At 42.7% G+C, this 19,999-nt stretch overlaps 3 protein-coding genes across 3 annotated transcripts; 2 read left to right on the top strand and 1 right to left on the bottom strand.

Annotated features, from left to right (window-relative positions):
* The first annotated feature begins 2,982 nt into the window (after positions 1 to 2,982).
* Positions 2,983 to 11,581, top strand: LOC100272521 (putative lipid-A-disaccharide synthase mitochondrial). The gene is made up of 8 exons (NM_001146990.1): positions 2,983 to 3,251; positions 4,468 to 4,567; positions 4,654 to 4,759; positions 4,838 to 5,058; positions 5,569 to 5,647; positions 6,759 to 6,997; positions 8,633 to 8,859; positions 11,060 to 11,581. The coding sequence occupies exons 1-8, from the start codon at positions 3,025 to 3,027 to the stop codon at positions 11,388 to 11,390; spliced, it is 1,530 nt and encodes a 509-aa protein (NP_001140462.1). The 5' UTR covers positions 2,983 to 3,024; the 3' UTR covers positions 11,391 to 11,581.
* A 660-nt stretch (positions 11,582 to 12,241) lies between these two features.
* Positions 12,242 to 13,390, bottom strand: LOC100281172 (uncharacterized). The gene has a single exon (NM_001154091.2). It carries the CDS (start codon positions 13,195 to 13,197, stop codon positions 12,508 to 12,510), a length of 690 nt encoding a protein of 229 aa, NP_001147563.2. The 5' UTR covers positions 13,198 to 13,390; the 3' UTR covers positions 12,242 to 12,507.
* Positions 13,391 to 15,301: 1,911 nt separating this feature from the next.
* LOC100283920 (3-hydroxyisobutyryl-CoA hydrolase/ catalytic) lies at positions 15,302 to 19,959 on the top strand. Its single transcript, NM_001156818.1, has 15 exons — positions 15,302 to 15,536; positions 15,662 to 15,745; positions 15,830 to 15,898; positions 16,361 to 16,421; positions 16,570 to 16,643; positions 16,722 to 16,805; positions 17,084 to 17,168; positions 17,368 to 17,453; positions 17,625 to 17,746; positions 17,856 to 17,916; positions 18,325 to 18,423; positions 19,169 to 19,270; positions 19,359 to 19,400; positions 19,512 to 19,618; positions 19,715 to 19,959. The coding sequence occupies exons 1-15, from the start codon at positions 15,507 to 15,509 to the stop codon at positions 19,761 to 19,763; spliced, it is 1,155 nt and encodes a 384-aa protein (NP_001150290.1). The 5' UTR covers positions 15,302 to 15,506; the 3' UTR covers positions 19,764 to 19,959.
* The last annotated feature ends 40 nt before the right edge of the window (positions 19,960 to 19,999 follow it).

Below are 19,999 nucleotides of genomic sequence, written 5' to 3'. Positions count from 1 at the left end.
ATCGCCTTTCCGATGCGATTTGTGGGAAGAAGATTTTTCCTTCTTCTCTTTGTGGTGAGAAGAAGAAAATCTTTTCTCCTTCCGTTTGGAGGAGTCCTTCTTCTTCTCCTTCCTCTTGGTGCGGGACTCTTTCGATGAAGTGCTCCCTTGGCTTGTAGTGGGCTTGTCGCCGGTCTCCATCTCCCTCTTGGTGTGATCTCCCGACATCACTTCGAGCGGTTAGGCTCTAATGAAGCACCGGGCTTTGATACCAATTGAAAGTCGCCTAGAAGGGGGGGGTGAATAGGGCGAAACTGAAATTCTCAAAAATAATCACAACTACAAGCTGGGTTAGCGTTAGAAATATAATCGAGTTCGCGAGAGAGGGCGCAAAACAAATCGCAAGAGAATAAGGAGTGTGACACGCGGATTTGTTTTACCGAGGTTCGGTTCTCGCAAACCTACTCCCCGTTGAGGAGGCCACAAAGGCCGGGTCTCTTTCAACCCTTCCCTCTCTCAAACGGTCCCTCGGACCGAGTGAGCTTCTCTTTCTCAAATCACTTGGGAATCATAACTTCCCGCAAGGACCACCACACGATTGGTGTCTCTTGCCTCAATTACAAGTGAGTGTTTGATCACAAGAAAGAATGCCAAAGAAAAAGAAGCGATCCAAGCGCAAGAGCTCAAATGAACACTACAAATCACTCTCTCTAGTCACTAAGGCTTTGTGTGGAGTTGGGAGAGGATTTGATCTCTTTTGGTGTGCTTTGTAATGAATGCTAGCTCTTGTATAGTGGTTGGAAGCTGAAAAACTTGGATGCCATGAATGGTGGGTGGTTGGGGGTATTTATAGCCCCAACCACCAAACTAGCCGTTTGGTGAGGCTGTCTGTTCGATGGCGCACCAGACAGTCCGGTGCACACCAGACATGTCCGGTGCGACAGCCACGTCACCAAAGCCGTTGGGTTCCGACCGTTGGAGTTCTGACTTCTGGGCCCGCCTTGATGTCCGGTGGCGCACCGGACATGCACTGTAGATTATCCGGTGCGCCAGCATGGGCGTGCCTGACCTCTACGCGCGTAGCGCGCGCATTTAATGCGTCGCAGGTAGCCGTTGGCGCTGAAGTAGTCGTTGCCCCGCTGTTACACCGGACAGTCCGGTGAATTATAGCGGAGCAGCTGAGATGAATTCCCGAAGCTGGCGAGTTCCGGAGGCCGCTCTTCCTTGGAGCACCGGACATGTTCGGTGTACACCGGACAGTCCGGTGAATTATAGCGGAGTCGCCTCTGGAATTTCCCGAAGGTGACGAGTTTGAAGTTTGAGTCCTCTGGTGCACCGGACATGTCCGGTGCGCCAGACCAGAGGTGCCTTCGGTTGACCCTTGCTCCTTTGTTTGAACCCAATACTTGGTCCTTTTATTGGCTAAGTGTGAACCTTTTGCACCTGTATAACTTATACACTAGAGCAAACTAGTTAGTCCAAATATTTGTGTTGGGCAATTCAACCACCAAAATTAATTAGGGACTAGGTGTAAGCCTAATTCCCTTTCAGTTGTTTAATAAATCGTGAACCGACACTTTGTGGGTTGTTGTCTTGCATGACGTGCATACTTGCACATCTAGTGGCAGGAGGAAGACGACAACACCAGGTAGTGGATGGGTAGCATTTCACGCTATTCCACTACCTATGAAGAAACCCCAAATGAGTGCTAAGGAGTTGCAAGAAACACTACAATGATTTCATAATGTCACCATTGGTTACGACACTGTCTGGAAGGGGAAGGAGAAGGCATTGAAAGAGTTGTTTGGTAGTTGAGAGGAGAGTTTCAAGCTACTGTTTTCTTGGAGGGAGGCAGTACTTGCTAAGGCGCCCGATAGAATTATCGAGATTGAAGTTGTTTTATAGAATGGTAAGTACTCTTTCAACCGTTTTTTGTGCCCTTGGACCATGCATCTTAGGTTTTCGGGATGGTTGTAGACCTTACCTAAGTGTTGACTTGACTGTACTTAACGGTAGATGGAATGGGCAGCTTGCTTCAGCAACTGGTGTTGATGGGCATAATTGGATGTTTCATTTAGCTTCTGGCTTTTTCCCGTCTGAGACTGTTGAGAGCTGGACCTGGTTCATGACACAGTTGAAGAAGGTCGTTGGAGATCTTTCAGTACTCGCTATATGTTCGGACGCTCAGAAAGGCTTAATGCATGCAGTTGCAACAACGTTGATTGTCTCCTTATCTCTTGAATCACGTATCACAGAGAATTCTTGATGCTAACATGATACTTAAAATCAATTGTCCTGTACAGAAATCAACAATATCATGTAAACAAGCAAAAAAAAAACGGTGCCTGCCACACGATTTAAACAAGCACGGGAACATGCTAAGGGTCGAAACAACTTTGTTTATCGGCCTGGAAAGAACTAAACCGTTACAGAAACACTGGCTACCTAAGATTGATCTCAAGAAAATAAACGGAATCGAGAAATATTACCAATGCCTGATCACTGACATTAGCATAAACAAAGTTTGAGTTCTTCACCGAATCGACGACTCCTTCAAACTTTTTCGCGAGCAATGCCTGCATACTGCACAACAACGATTGCTTCCTTCTCCACAATGATGGCCGCGCGAATGAGCTTCTGCTGCAGCTACAGCAGCTGCTCGCGCGTCGTCATATGCTTCAGCCACAACAACTACCGGAGGAAACGACTCCATTGCAGGCGACGACTAGGGTTTCGCAGAGAAAGGATGGAGAAGGAGTGTCGCAGAGAGAAAGGATGGAGAAGGAGTCACGGCAAGGTCACAACGTCACCTCTACGTGGTAAATGCCTCGGCTCAGCGCTAAAAATTGATTATAAGTCTACATGTGCTGTTTATTTTCATATAGTCGAATCCTCCGTCAATGTCTTCGTTTCGTCGAAGCCCAACGTGCCGTGTTTTATAATGGCAATAATCTCGGCTCACCTAGGCTTCGAAGCCTTCGGCTCTCCATTCTCCAATCTCCACTCTGTCCGGCGCCCCTTTCTTCTGACGCGCCCGATGCAGCGATGCTACTGCGATGGATCGCAGCTGAGGGGCGTCGGCGAGCGCGGCCGTCTAGGCCCCTCGCGCGCTCTCTCTCGTACGGTAGGGTTGTGGACGCTGCCGCTCGCGATGGGGAGCTCAGGGTGTTCGTGGTCGCGGGCGAGGTATCCGGCGACTCGCTCGCTTCGCGACTCATGGCGGCTCTCAGGGCGCTGTCCCCTGTGCCGGTCCGTTTCGCTGGCGTTGGCGGGTACGTGTTCTCCCTCGTCCGTCTTTTGGTTCAATACCTCGCACTGTCAAAGATTTAGGACGTCAAAGTCGAGTTTACTTAGATACTCTACTCCTGAAGTTTTAATGAGGTTCACATATCACATTTGGTTTCTCATGCCAATGCACATTGGTGCATTGCACACCTATGCACCGTTGGGGATCATCTAACAATTGTGGCTATTTTCTGTGGTCGAATAAATGCTATACAATCCAAGTTATTGAGTAGAACGAAGGTAGAACTGTAGAAACGACATTTTATAGAGTGTTTGGTTTGAGTAATCGAACTATATGAGGTGGTGCATCGTGAGTCCATTCCTCAGGTTTGGTGGATGTCTCCATTCTTCACACTAATACACCAATTATTAGCTCGTGGGGAGTGAGGTGATGATGCATCAACCAATTTCATTCCACAAACCAAAAAAAAAAGGAGCAAGGAAAACATGATGGATTAGCCCATTCCTCAAACCAACACTTAGTTTTTAGATAGCCTATACTTTGATTGCATCCATCCCATTTGAAACATAGAAACTTTGCAGAGGTGAATGGAAACCGTCAGGATAAGAAGTGTGCAACATTTTAATTATTTTTCAGGCAGGGATAAGTATGTTGAATTTTAGTTTATTCTTGTTAAGCGTTATATTGACATGTGGTACTCGTTGAGACAATACTTCTTTGAGGCTCAGCACATTAAGGATACTGGGATGTGTTCACCATTCTTTCTGATTCTATTGGGCCAATACTTCTTTGTTTTTTTTACTTGTCTGACTCTTTCTTCAGTAAAAGTGAACGTTTATTCATTTTCTTCTCTCTAGAAGAGGAGAACGAAGAAGATTAGAAGACGAGTAAATCAAAGGCAACATCATACATATGGACTTGTGTTTCTTTTCCTTTTCTCCATCATAAGAAATATTTATTTTTGAGTTTTCATCATTCTTCGATTTCTGATGTCATTTATATACGCACATACTTCCTGATCAAATTTCATAGGGTCATATTTGAAGGAGAAGTGTGAAATTATCATGTGCTCCCTATACCCACGAAATGATCTCTTCAACATAATTGCATTGTGTAGCTTCTCCATCTGCAATTTGATCCAATCCCAGCCTCAAGTTGGGACGTGGATCCTATCTTTTGTTCTTGTTCAAATCTGGTCTTTAATTTATTTCCCCATTATACGTACTCTTTTGTCAATGTAGTGAACTAATGTGCAAGGAAGGTTTGCAATCACTTTTTCCCATGGAAGAAATTGCCATTATGGGCATGTGGGAGCTGCTGCCGCACATATACAGTATCAAGGTACTACATGTGTGTGTGTGCCTCATCCCTTGCTTTCTCTTTGTATGATGCACTTGACATTAATTGTACTCACTTCAATTCTGCAGAGGAAAATTGAGGATAGTGCAAATGCGGCTATGCTATTTCAACCTCATGCTGTGGTTACAATTGATTCAAAGGGTTTTTCTTTTCGACTGTTGAAGCAACTGAAATGTAAGGGTGTTAATGGAAGCATTTCTCTTGATATATTCATTCATCAGCAAATATGGAATGAAACTTTCTGTTGTCTAGGCAGAAGCAATCAGAAGGTTCAAAGTCCTCTGCATATCCATTATGTTTCGCCGTCATTCTGGGCCTGGAAAGGTGGTGAAAGCAGGCTCTCTAAGTTGCATAATTTTGTGGACCACATGTTGTGCATTCTTCCATTTGAGGAAGAAATATGCAGATTAAACGGGTTGCCTGCTACTTATGTGGGCCACCCCTTACTGGATGATGCGATTGGCCTAAACATGGTAAGGACCTGTGTAACTTTGGCTCAGCATCAAGCCATCAATGCCATTAACATAAAGAATTATCTAATTCAATGATTTTTTATCCAAATCTTTCTTTCATCTTCTCCCAAACACTTTCCATACCTTATCTCTCTCTCCATGTGGCCAGTTAAAATTTTCTTGCATAAAGACCTTGTATTGAACCGAGAAAGTCACATGCAGTCATACGGCTTACAGTGTATGGAGGGTAAAATATAGCTTTAAAGATGAGAGGGTGCAGAGCCTGTGTGTAGTGTATTAGTGCTCATATAATGTACAGTTGATATGCAGTAACTACTCAACATTGTATTCTTGTCATTTGCAAGCGACCAAATTATTCCATTGCAAATACAACATTTTGATCTCGTAAAGTGGAAATGTTTATATCATGTAATTCAATTGTCAAGACTCAAGATCAATCCATTGTAGCTCTACTGAGACCACTGTTTTTCTTGACTTGCAATTTAACACCTCATCTGGAAAAACTTATAGGGGACAGAATTGTGTTCTGACAAGTCTAAGTATCAAAGAAGTTGTGAAGCTTTCCGACTGGAACATGGGCTGTCCCCAGGTAATCATGCACTTGATTTGTTTACGACTACTTTTGACATGCACGAGATAATAGATTGTAAGTGCCAATTGCTACCTTCTGCCTTTTGTTTCTCTATCATATTTATCAGATTAGTGCACCATATATGTGCTTTATGAAGTGCCTTTTGGAATTAAACCTTACTACCTTGGAAGGAATTAGATCCAGTAGCTAATTTCTAACTGCCAGTAATTGCATGCACACCTACTTTCTACAGTTAGTGCTGTTTAGCTATGAAAATCCATTCTGTTGCTATTGCAGCTTGATCAATTCCACTAAAATTGAAGGCTACCGTGTTGATAAAGTTTCTATGTAAATTTGTTCCGTTGGAGCAATCATTTTGAATTGTTCTATTTTTGGAGCCAGTTCCAAATAACTTGTTTGGTACTACTTTTGAAGGTCGCATTTATATTAATTTTTAATCTCAATTGTGGAACATATAATTAAATCTCAAAAATAAAGTACATATTCCATCATGAAGTGTTATGACCAGTGTCCAATATAGCAGCCGCAAACACGCCAGTGGCTAGGAGGCCATCGGCCGTTAGGGGGCAATGTGCCCAATTATCTCCTTGATTTGTTTAGTTCCACAAAATTAGGATCTCAGATTGGTTGACTACGAAGGATAAATATCCCCAAACAGTAATGAAGATAATAACAAAGCAACGATTCTGTTGCTGGGCTTCTTTTCAGTCTTTTTCTCTCGCTCGTTCGTGTGTGCCGTCATGGTGCCCTCTCGCCGCCGGGGGTTCATGCCCTGGCTGCCGATTGCTCACCACTAAGCCCGCCACAACTTCCTAAGGGTCAACGATCCTATCATGAAGGCTCCATTTATTTCAATTGATGCTTCTGTGTACTGTGGGTTCAAAGGTGATGATAGTCGGCTATGTGTTCTACATGGAAACATGCTAGATACATTATTATTTTAAGTGACGCAAAAAACCATCCAATTATGCATTAATAATGGTTCATATCAAGACGTTCTGTGTTCACCTCTATGGAGTTATGTCAATGTTTTTTAGTATTAATGTGCAGTTGTTGATTGTGTGGTCAATACATGTCCGCTTTCTAATGAAAAATACACCCTTGTTAGGTGCCACAATCATAACCATGTTACCTGGAAGTAGGATGCAGGAGGTAGTTCGAATGCTTCCGATCTTTTTGCATACTGTGCAGAACTTAAGGCATACATTTGATGAACTATCATTAGTCATCCCAGTTGCTCCACATCGAGATGTGAGGACCTATATTGAAAATGTTGTTCAGTCAGAACCTTTTCCAGTGGTGTTGATACCCGGGGGGTCGCTTAAGGAAAGATACAATGCATTCAGTGTGAGTTCATGTCTGAAGCCTAATTCTCAAGCACTGATTCATTCTGAGGATATACTTCACATATTCTTATCCTTTATTTTTCATTTGACGTGAATATCTTTCAAATAACCATATCTTCCTAAGAGTTGAATTCTGGATTAGCATAGTCATTTTCCAGAAAAAAAACTTCATGTTTGATTTCTATTGGCTGCACAGGAATAAAAGAATAAAAATAAAGAGAAATTTAGACAGCTGTTGTTTAGTGCAGATAGTGGATTGTGCATGCTTCTGTCCATTTTGTCTTAGGTGATTTATGAAATAATTCTGTTATTAAGGTCAGATGCTACATTTTGACACTGGATCACAAGAAAGTATAACAACATAATGGACAGAAAGCATGTACATGTCAACCTCTTTCTATATAAAAGGCAACCCTTGTGTTGTCACTGTGATGGTATGCAGTTTCAATGGGGCTCTTGAGCGCTGATTGTGGAGAGGGCTCCACCTGGTATTCTTGCCAGATTGCCATTCCTCTAAACAAAGCCTTTATTTTTTTAGTAGGGGAAGATGTGCTGTTGCCATTCAAAAATGAAATCCACATCTTTTATCGATTTATGTCAGCAAGTTATTATAGTTGTAGAGCTGGTTATTATCAGTGGCTCTCTGAGAACAGTTTGTTGTTGACATGTCATGGATAGCGGTTACTTCTGTCAATATGGACATAAGGCTCAGCATGTTATCCTGAATTTGTCAATTAAGTAGATGTGTGTTTTCTGTTTTCTACCACAATGATGTGTTCTGGCCTTTTTGGAAGGTGTGTGCATGGGAGAATAGAGCAACAAAGAGGATTATGGGAGAGAATGTAGAGGATACGATGGACGAACAAAGGGTCGGATCCCTTTGTCGGTCGTTCCGGTGTGAAACACTGTCAGGATGATGAAGGAATCTCCTCTCTAGGAGATTCTTATTTCTTCTGTGTTCTCCCTATTACATCCTACGATGCTTATATAGAGTTATGTGTCCCTGGCTCAATTGGAAAGCCAACTAACCAATCTAAACAAACTAAGAAAGAACAAACTGACTCACAATAGACCGAGTCCTAAACAAACAATTTGAGGATATCTCTGTTTCTGAACTTATTCGATTGACAAATCTTAGCCACTTCTGTTGCTATTTCCTTCTCGGTTTGGCCATCCTGCCTGGTTGTGCCTTCTCTGGTATTGGCGTCCATAGAAAGAGTCCATAACACACTACCAGTTAGATCATTGGTTTGTTAATTGCAACATATTCAAAGATATGCATGCTGCTATTAAGTAATAGCTCCTGGAAGTTGGAACCCAACCAGCCAGATTTGTTCGGACCTACTTGAGATGTGTGGAGTACACATGTTGGTATGATTTTACTATTTTAGGTTAGCTAATCCTCATTAGCATCTGTACCATCTCTACCCAGTCAAGTATATTAACAAATAGTTATTGAGAAATTCCTGTTTCGTGGTTTAACCTTTAGTGTCTGTAACTTAAGCAGCCAGGTCTGCCTGTGCAAATTGTCATCACATAACTTCGTTGTTGAGTTAATTGCTAGATGCTACTGCAAATTTGATTGCACTTTCAGCGTCCCTTGAGTGAACTAAGAAGGTAATGCTTCCTTTTGCAGGCTAGTAGAGCAGCATTATGTACTTCAGGTACAGCTGTTATGGAACTAATGTTAGCAAGACTGCCCTGTGTGGTAGCGTACCAAGCTCATTTCATTACAGAATGCTTTATCCACTTGAGGAAAAAGATAAACTTTATTTCTCTGCCCAACATTCTCTTGAATTCTCTCGTTGTGCCTGAGATCCTTTTTGGGGCTTGTACAGCTAAGAATTTAGCTGCAAAATTAAGGTAACATGTTTCTAACCTAGACCTTTTTTCTAGAGGTACAAGAGGACATCTTACTATCCAAAATAATCACAATCAAGGGCCTTCACTGAATTGCTCATCAAAGTTGCCGAATCTATTGATTATGCACTTCCTCTAGTGAATTGGGATAAACAATATTTAGAGATTGAGTTTGAGGGTTGTTTTGCCTTCTTTTCTGCACCCATGGTCTAACTTAGAGTACCACCTATTATAGAAGGATATAAATGTGGGATAGGAATCATAATTTTTTTCTTGTTCTTTGCTACGAAGTTAATGTGGGATTTGACATTAGTTATGATCCAAACGCTTATGAAAATAAATAACAATTGGTATGTACGTTTATGAAAATAAAAGGGCCTCTAGCGTAATGGTTAATGCTTTCGAGTAGCACCTCTAGGTCCCGGGTTCGATCCCCCTCGGGGTGAATTTTCGGGCTTGGTTAAAAAAATCCCATCGCTATCCCCTGCCCGCTCTCGGGGACCGGAATCCTGCGCGCTACCCTCCGGGTGGACCGTTGCAGAGTGGGGCAGTTGATCGACCCGTTAGTGATGGGAGGCCAGGGTTCGGTGGTTTTCTTGGCCGGTGCCATGTTTCGGTATATTCTTAATACGATACCGGGAGGGCGGTCTTTCCCTCCCCGGCTAAGTTTTGTTAATCTTCCTTATTGGAGTGGTTATAGTTTCCATTTTTTATGTCAGAAGAAGGGCAGGCCTGGGGTAGTGGTAAGAGATGTCTCACTGAGTCACCAGTTTATGGGTTCAAAGCAGCCTCCTCGCATTTGCAAGGTGAAGGCTTGCCTCGGTTTATCCCTCCTAGACCCTCACCCATGTGGGAGCCTCTGGTACTGGGATTTCCCTTTTTTTATTTAAGTCAGCACTATTTTCCTTAAATCATCTTTTTTTATAAGTCATGTCATAGAACAAACAGATTTTGCTCTCTACCGCTTGTAATGTCAGTGTTAACCATTAGAAATGGCAGAGCACCAATTTTGATAGTTGATCAGGTTATATGTATAAATGGGTATATATCAATAAGGGGAAATGGTTTTGTAGCATCTAAAGAACATTATTTTTAGAAAATAACATGGAAAGAGTTCCCGATTAGTATTTTTATTGGGTGATATTTGCCGTGATGGAAATCTTTTTAGTGGTGTTTTCTGAAAATGATGTCCTATCGTGCTATAAAACCAATTTTCCCGAACAATAAGGGCCTGTTTGGATTGATGCCTAACTTGCCCCATTTTGCCTAACTTTTCTGTCTAAGATTAGTTCTTCAATTCGAACGACTAACCTTAGGCAAAGTGTGGCACAGTTAGCCACGAACCAAACAGGCCCTAAATTTCAAGGATAAGACTATCTCCAGCAACGTCCCCTAAATTCTATCCCCTAAAGGAATATTCTCTGTCCTATACAGCACGCTCTAAAAGATTCTATTCTCTATATCTTTTTCATCTCCAACAACGTCCCCTAAATTCGGTCCTCTATATCTATAGTGTACCGGAATTTATAATACACATTATTTTTACATGTCACTTATAAAAAATTAATTAACTTATGTTGCAAAATAAAAATACTTCTTACAATACATTTTCATTTTATATACAAATTACTCATCGATCATATTATTTACAAAAAAATGTATTATGTATTTCCTATCATACGCACGGAAACAAAAAATCATTCATGTGATCCAAGAATTAATTAGAGACTAATTAATTTTTAAAACCGACTACAACCAAGCGATAGCAGACAAATTTGCATGGCATCTGCACGGCATCTGACAAGCGCAGGAGAAAAAGTAGAGAGAGGAAGAGGCTGGACTGCATGTGAGAGCAGGATAGCGGATGAAAGCTTTAGCGCTCGTCAAAGTCGTCCGCTATTTTACAGTTTTATTTACAGGTTGCTGCTGGAGCCGATAGCGGACGTCTCATCCTCTAAATTTAGAGTACAGGACCATTTAGGGTTCGTTGCTGGAGACAACCTAATATTGGCATCCATAGCCTATAGGCCTGTCATACATTCACTGTCATTCAGGTGGCTCAGTTCCTTGCCTTTATTGCTTGTTACTACAATTGCCTCTTCTGTGTTTGTCACATTGTGTTTCCATTTTTTTAGCAATAGTGTATTTTCATTTTACGATGTGAATTGGACCTCATGGTATCTATCGCATTTGGTTGGACCAGTGAGGTTATTTCAAATGATCAAATCCGCCAGATGCAAATTGAATCAGCTGGCCAAGTATTCAGGGTTCTCTATGAACCCATCAAGAAACGGGATACTTTATTAAGGGAAGAGATCGACTACTCAGGCTTGTCATCAAATTTCCTATCTCCTAGCATGATCGCAGCTTTAACAGTGCTTTATATGGATAAGCATCAAAACACTGCATGCCGGAATTTGGTGGTAGAATCAGAAGCTAAGAAATCTCTTGTTCTACCAACGTGGTCAGGGTTCCATGCATGTTGTTCATGCACAACTGGAGTAACAAGGCAACAAGCAACTGGTTATGTTTAAGCTTCCACTTCTGAAGTGGTATCAGGGTCGGTCAGCATCATGGTATCGCAAACAGATTTGGTCATCCTGTTGGTGCAGACTCTTCTACGGTTAGAATTTCCTAGATGGAACAGGACTCGGGGAGTGTGACTAGATGGTACAGTGGGGCTTCGAAAGTAATAATGAACTACAAGATTTTTTTCTTCTGTGTTTCTGATTTCTTTCAGATTCTGCAGTGGCTAGGCAGACTGTACGCTAGCAGTCGTCTGCTCCTGCTTTTTAGCAAGGGGGGATATGAGAGATGTCGTTATAATGAAGCGCATATCGAGATTTCTGTTGTCCTGACGGATGGAGAGGTAAATCCTCCAAATACCCCCACGAAGTTTGGTAACGAATCCTGATGTACTTACTAGTCTGCAAGCCTTTGTTATTGTGTGGGCAGTATAATTTTGTGGTCGACCTGACATTGGGCAATGGTAAGGTGGAAACTGGTAGGACTGCAGTTTCCTGTCAAAGGATTTTTCAAAAAGAAAATCAAGTGGATGAAACATGGATTCCCACGTCGCCAGTGGTACGATGACGTCACTCCTGAGGTCACGCAGGTGGTGGGCCATGTGGCGTCGAATGTATTTTGAATTCTTATTTTGGTTTAAAAGTTGGAAGAGCTACAGGGGCAGTGGGCTCGGGTAACATCTCTGTTGTTCCCCACCCCAATTGGAATCCCATTCTTGGAATCTTCGTAAGGAAGGCAACCGTTTCGCATTTGTTTGATGGATTCTCATTCTGTACTCGGCATTTGTTTAATGTCTATACTGAGAAATCTTTACTAAGTTCCTATTCATGCCAAGTCCTGTAGTCAAAGCTAGAGAAGCTGCAGCGAACAAAATCATGTTTTCATCTTGACCTTTTTTTTTGTATATATTCATGATTAAACAAGCATCCAAATAGGATCGTGCACGTTCGCTCCCAAACCAGATTTTGAAGGAAACACACACACGCACAAAAAAGAAACATTGGAGTTTTATGGCTATCATCATCCCCCCAATTTGAACCCATCACAGCTCACGGCATGTCCTTACAACGAGAAGAGGGATCGCTACCACATACCACTCTGGTCAATCAACGGACTGGACAATGCTTAGAAACATTCACTATCATGCGATGACCCATTTTCTTCGAGGAGATCGCATTCGCCGTTGTTCACTTGGCTTCCAGCAGCCTGCTTCGCCGTGGCGGTTGCGGCGTTCCCGCAGCCCGCGGCCGGCGGCGGGAAGTTGAGCAGCGCCTTGGCGCCCCGCATGCCGAACGCGGCGCGGTCGTACGCCGCGGCGGCCTCCTCGGCCGTGGCGAAGGTGCCGAGCCAGAGCCGCGCCCCGTGCCGCGCCGGGTCACGGATCTCTGCGGCGTACTTGCCCCACGGCCGCCGCCTCACCCCGCGGTAGTGCCGCCCCGTGGCCGCCTTGGGTGCGTGCGCGGCCCTACTGCCGTTGCCGTTGTTGCCACCGCCCTTGCGCGAGGCGCCGGAAGCGAGCGCCTTCAGCGTAGGCAACGACGACGAGGGCGGCTGGTAGGTGGCGCCGGGTGCGGAGCCGGATGCCTCGCGGAGCACGTCGAAGAGGACCATGTCCAGGGAGTCGTCCTCGTTGAGGGGGAGGTACTGGCCGTGCCCGTGCGCCGCCGCTGCGCCGGACAGGGAAAGCGACGTGCCCGCGCCCGCGCCCGCGCGTGGATACGGGGCACTGACACCACTGCCCGGAGGCGCGGACTTGGCGGCGTCGCGGACCACGCTGCTGCTGCGCTCTAAGGAGAGAGATATGTACGTGCTCATGTTGGCCAGGGCATGAGACGAGAGACTCAGAGACGATACGCTTGTTGGCCCGTGGTGGAGAGGAGGAGAGAGCCTTTGTTTGGGAGGAGGAAGATTGGCTGCGCTATTTGAGTTGGTGCAACTGGAGGAATTCCATGTGATGCACGCAGAATGTGAATTGGCAACATCTCTCGTGCGCTTGCGTCCTCCGATTGTTGGTGCGTGGCTAAACACTCTTTTCAACTTGTTGGGGGTTAAATGCTGGTTCGACCAGTCGGCTCATACGTGTAGTCGTTCAGTTTTTACTTAAATTTTCTCGTGGCACATTGACGGAACGTGGACACTGGTGCGCCATAGGCGTCTCGATTCTTGGGGGGAAAGGCAAAGCAGGAGGCAGACCGAAAACATCGTAACGGAAGATAGCTCTGACCAAAGTAGTTGCAGTCGCTGTCTCGCAGAGCTGTGGCTAGTTTGGCCACGTCTCCTCTCCTCAGCCCTCACTAGTCCTTCCTCGGTCCTCACCCATATTATGTGATTAGGCTATCCGCCCTCATACTACTCTAAATTTCTACTCTAAAAGGAATATTCTATCTTCGTCAGCAAAATTCTTTACTCTATACCACAACCATCTGCAATCATATTTACTCTATATCTCAACCATATATCAACAACCATATATTTTATCATTTTTTCACAGTATATTTTTCATTGCCGTAGATATTTAGTGTCCAAACAGTGCATAGCGCTTCAGCTGTACAAACGGTATTTCTAGCGTTCCCAAGCGTGCACGGCAAAGTAGCGTCGGACATCCAGTAGCCCGCTGCAGCACATTCTTGCATCGAGTAAACTCTACGTCGAGTAGCGTCGGACATCCAGTCCGTGACTGCGGCCAGCCTTAGACTCTTTATTACGCTTTCAATTGGCGAGAATTGATTAACCGCTGAATAATCATTTAGAGCTAGTCTTGGAACTCCATTTTTCCAACATATTCTCAGAAAAAATATATTAACTTCCAAAAACGCCGTGTTTGGATCCTCTTAGAATTAAATTCCATTCTAATAATAGTAATATAGACATATATCAATTAAGCTAATTCAGTTTTATACAAAATATATTTGTATATTATTATTAGCAAGATGATGGAGATATTTATGTGCTACATTTTTACTATAGATGAGTGAGCCGAAAAGTGTACTATAAGTTGTAGAGTAGAAACAAATTCTACCGATACATAAAATCATTTTTTATCCTCCACTCCATGAATTTAAGATATGCTTATTATATATGAACTTTGAAAAGTGGTGGAATGTTAAATCCAAGCTAAATAGGTTAATTTATTAAGTAATTTTCAATTCCTCCAAAATGAATGGATCCAAAAGAATGAAAGTATAAAATTTCATGCACCAACTAATTCAACCCAAAAACTTATGCTAATAGAATGAGATGAACAATTCACTTATATTATATTCTAACACTCTTTTTATATCGAGCCTCTTTTGGATTTCTAACGTGGAATATATGAGCGAACAACAATTATTTTATTTAATTGTGCTAACTAGGATTCGAACTCAAGATCTCTAACTTTGATATCACAGTGGTTGTTACTTCAGATTAAAGTCGGTTGTTTATACTGCAGCAACTGCTATCTATAGAGACAAAACACTGCAGAAGTAGTAAAAGTCGTTACAGATTAAAGTCGAGTAAACAGGCTTAAATTGCATGTATTAACTAATTCAATCAAAAACTTAAACTAATAATAGTAAATAGATAATTCACGTATATTATATTATAACAGAAAGAACAGTTCTTACCGGAGGAGAGGTACTCGATATGGATACCTGGAAGGCATTGTGGTTTGTGGCGATGAAGAAATGGGATGGTTTGAAAGTTTGTATCCATCTCAAAAACCATACCCACTGTTACCACAAGTCCGCAACCGTACACCTAAAATTTGCTCCGTTTCACCTCTGAACCCCTGTGTTTTCAAATGGGATTAGTCAAACCACTCTCGTCTTTAAGAAAAGATCTCTCTCTCTCTCTCTCTCTCTCTCTCTCTCTCTCTCGGAAAACAAAGGGGGCAGGAGCCACTGCCAACGACTTCGAGGTCGCACCTACCCCCGCCCCATTCTGCAAGCCTTGCTCCATTTGCGACTCGCGAGCTCACCTTCCACACCCTACCTACTCCTCCACTCTGAGCTCACACCAAACAGCCCGTGCACCAAGGCCACCATTCACCTCCACCAACAACAAACGGGAACTCTTCACAGCTTCGCACCTCGCGTCACAACACCAAGACGCACGTAGGAGGGAACCTCAAGCTTCAGTCGTCCATGGCTCAGCAGCAAACAAATCCTGAAGAGGTACCAGCGATCGATACAGCCTGACTGACTGCACACCAAATCTCTTGCCTTTCCTGCCGCCGCATCCCAATTGGGCTTGATCAGCTAACCTAAGGGGAGCAAGGCCCCGTGCTCTGCTGATGCAGGTGGTCCTCGGGCAGGAGGTCGGGGCCGCGAGGGTGGCCACTCTCAACCGCCCGCGCCAGCTCAACGGCATCTCCGACAGAGTGGTGTGGCTCCTTGCCCCGTTTCCTGGTTCTTGAACTAGAAGCTTCTTTGTGGTTCAATTGTGCGCGCGTGGTTTCTGCTTGTAGGTGTACCTCCTCGCACAGTTTCTGGAGAAATGGGAGAAGGATGAGAACGCCAAATTCGTCATCTTTAAGGTCCGTACCTTTACCTTCCATTGTAAAATGAAATGGTATTTTGCCAACGTTCGGCGCTAGTAATTGTTGACACAGCATATATGGTAGCACCATTTGTCAGCATATGCCATTATGTCCTCTTGTGGTTGCTCTACTGCTCTAGGACGGTATGGACCAAGGTCAGTTTAGCCTTAGGTGTGCATTGTTAAAATTGTGAGAGCCAAGAATGTTGTCTGTTCTATACCATCTGAATATTGAAGTTTGTAACTGCCTTGAACATTTTATGCTACAGCGAAGAGAGTTTGTAGCTTAAAACGTCTGACACATCATATCTTCTGTTCAGCAAGCTGGCAAGGGCATCAACGTATTGAGTTGACATGAGTGATCGATCTTTCTGTGAAAGAAGATAGATTCAGCAGTTGTCTGAAAGTTCCATGTAGACAAATGTTACCATGCTATGTACTGATGTTTCATTTTGAATAGGGTGCTGGGCGTGCATTTTCTGCTGGTGGGGACCTAAAGATGTTTTATGAAGGGAAATCAAGTATGGACATTGCAGAACAATTACATGGCATTGCCATCAGACCATTTCGATTTCTTAGTAGTTACATTGATTTTCTGTTACCATGATGTGCATTTGCATACAATAAATCATGTCACTTAAGATTGGAGCTACAAATACTGCTTTGCAGATGATTCCTGCCTCGAGGTTGTGTATAGAATGTATTGGCTTTGCTACCACATTCACACGTACAAGAAAACCATGGTATATGATTGTCAGAGAACCATTCATCTTTCTGAAGAAAGTAATGTACTGAAACTCTAGTATCCTATGTTCATGCAGGTTGCTCTTGTTAATGGGCTTGTCATGGGTGGTGGCGCTGCAATGGTTGCGCCACTAAAGTTTGCAGTTGTCACAGAGAAAACAGTATGTGCCAACAATACACCATTGAGGCCTATATTATTTACAATCTATTTTACCTTAACTCTTCTACATGAATTATCTTCATTGCATCGCTCATGATAAAAACATGTACTCTTGTGCACCTGTTCATATGATCTTTTGTTATATAAACAGTATATGAGCATTATGTTCTCAAGTTTTTTAATGTTGAAAGGTTATCCACTTGATTGCCTCTGAATGTGGTTCTGAATTCTTTTGGAGAATCTAACAGTGATCAGCTCTTCTCCTTTTCTTTTTGATAGATCTTTGCTACTCCTGAGGCTAGTGTTGGATTGCACACAGATTGTAGCTTTTCCTACATCCATTCCCGGCTCCCTGGATATTTAGGTGAGTATTATATTATAAATTTTCAAAGATAAAAATTATGCATGAGTTTGATTGCAGAAATATTATAACAAAAAAGTGGCAATTACAAATCAAATGTAGAGTTCTGTTTTTTAATAAAAAAAATCAAATATATGAATGTGAGACATATTTATGATGCATCTGATGAGTCATGACGATTTGTCTCCTTTTGAACTATCAGGCGAGTATCTGGCTTTAACTGGTGCTAGACTGAATGCGAAGGAAATGATTTCTGCTGGTCTTGCTACTCATTTTGTCAGTTCTGAAGTAAGACATTTTCAGCAGCTGGCATTTCTAATTCTATTTGTTTTTCTGCACTGATTTTCACATGGTTCCATGTGCAAATAATAGATACTTGGGATTAGAGACTGTCAGGCTGCTTGTTGATAGTGGTTGCCTGTAGTTTTACTAATCAAAGCACTTGTAATATTTATGCAGAAATTGGAAGAACTTGAAAAACGTCTACTGGATTTGGACACAGGTGCTGAGTCTGCAGTCCGAGCTGTTATTGAAGAATTTTCAACAGATGTTCAAACTGATGAAGATAGTATATTGAATAAGTACTGGATCTGATAATTATTTAAGATAGAACTTGTTACACATATAAGATAATTATCCTGCATATACTGAAAATAAACTGACACTGATATCTCAATCTTTCTTTGATAGGCTTTCAACTATCAACAAATGCTTCTCTGCAGAGACTGTTGAGGATATCATAAAAGCATTTGTAAGGATTCAACACTCATGCCATCCCACTTTATGCTGTGAGATCTCCATCAGTTTCTCAGACTATTGGTTACAACTGAAGTGTTAGCTAGTGTTTATTCTACATTCTGTAATGTGCCATGGTTTACTTAGATCTAGAAGTTGACATTTTTCTGCAAAAGAGCTGCATACCTTAATCCTGATTTCAAATGAAAACCTGGTATAATTTGAAAGTGACTTACCATATATTAATGAAGTGAAACTAAAACCTGGTTCAATGAGGTACCGATTTTTTCCAGCACCTAAGATGCATTCATCCTTTGTTGTAGCATCAAACCATCCCTGTACCACTGTCCTTGTAACAAGTAAATTCTCTATTTTGCTACGTATGTGTATCATTAATCAAACACCTTGATTTTCGTCACTGTAGGAATCAGAAGCGAGCATAGACGGAAACCAATGGATAGCTCCAGTCCTAAAGGGTCTGAGAAGATCATCTCCAACTGCACTGAAGATCACCCTGAGATCGGTACAGTCTCACATTATTGTTAACCTAATGGAATTCATCCTGTCAGCCTTTGTTTTTGCTTGTCTAAGGCCCCGTTTGGTTACATGGGCTAATTTTTAGTCCCTTCAATTTAATCTCTTTTAGTCTCTAATTTACCAAACACAAGGACTAAATGAGGGACTAAACCAATTTAGTCCCTAGTCCCTCAATGGGTGGCTAAAAGGGACTAAACAAAATTTTTTCCTCCATTGGCCTTATGCTCCCTACCTCACGTCCGCTCTCCATTCCGCCGCCAACCTTCCAGCGTCGCCGTTTGAGCCGTGCCATCTTCTCTGCACGTTCCTTCGCCCGAAAGCTACTGTTGCAGTTTGGACGGACTTTTGCATTTGAAAAACCTGACCGCTTGGAAGTGCATGCTAGACATTTCAGTATTTGGACGGACAGCTACTGTTGCGACAGGGTATTTCAAGTGTATTAGAGTCTTTGAACAGTGTATTTAATGACATTAGAATCTATTTAGTCCCTAGAACCAAACATATAGAGACTAAAGTTTAGTACTAGAACTAAAGTTTAGTCCTAAGACTAATTGAAACCAAACATGGCCTAAGGTGAAGACTAGTGCAGTTCCCCCCTCCATGACCACCTGCTTTATTCTTGTGAAAAAAACTACTATTTTAGATTTATGTAATTATGCACCACAGTGGATTTGTATGAGTTTCGTTCCACAAGCTAAGCTCTAGTTTCCTTGATGATTTAAAATTTTCAGATCAGAGAAGGTCGAAAACAGAGTTTGCCTGAATGTTTGACTAAGGAATTTAGGCTTACAATGAATATACTGCGGTCTGTTGTCAATGGGGATGTTTATGAGGTATGGATGTCGTACCAATGAGCTGCTGTTGCCTTAAAAATGACTCTTCAACTTGGTGATTGACATTTTCAGTTTGATTTTACGACAGGGCATTAGAGCTCTTAGCATCGATAAAGACAATGCCCCTAAGGTTCCTCTCTCTTTCTCATTTAGTCATTTTCTTTATGTATCTCAATAATATGAATATCGCTGCCGCCTGCCGTGCTCTTTTTCTTTAACTTCTCTATCTACGATGCCGCAGTGGAATCCCACTACCCTTGAGGAGGTGAAGTACGAGGACATCGACCGTCTGTTCCAGCCGTTCAGTCCGGAGCTGGAACTTCAGGTCCCATCTGATGATTCCAACAGGTGGGCTGTGACTCCCCTTGAATCTCACACATCACTCATGGATCCTGCATACATATAACCAACGCATTTGACATCATCAAAACCAACAAAATGCAGGTGGAGCGGCAAATACGAGAACACGGTCTATGGCAGAGCTTCCCAGTGACTGTATACAAGATCCCCCAGCCTTTTGTTATTTTCATCCGAACCACTGCATTACGGAATATTCAGTTTGCGGCACGTGTGTATTTCGAGTGTTTGTGTAGCGCGACGTTCCAATGTATGAACTGTTGCAAAGGTTACACGATGACATGAAGTTTGATCCAACACCAAAACCATCTATTAGATGGGAAAGTTCTGCACTTTGGATGTTATATCGCCAATCAGAAGCTCAAACCCTTG

The sequence above is a fragment of the Zea mays genome, chromosome 3, assembly GCF_902167145.1.
Source record: "Zea mays cultivar B73 chromosome 3, Zm-B73-REFERENCE-NAM-5.0, whole genome shotgun sequence".
NCBI lineage: Eukaryota > Viridiplantae > Streptophyta > Magnoliopsida > Poales > Poaceae > Zea > Zea mays.
Note: the sequence above shows the minus strand (reverse complement) of the source record. Positions and strands in the feature narration are given on the sequence as shown.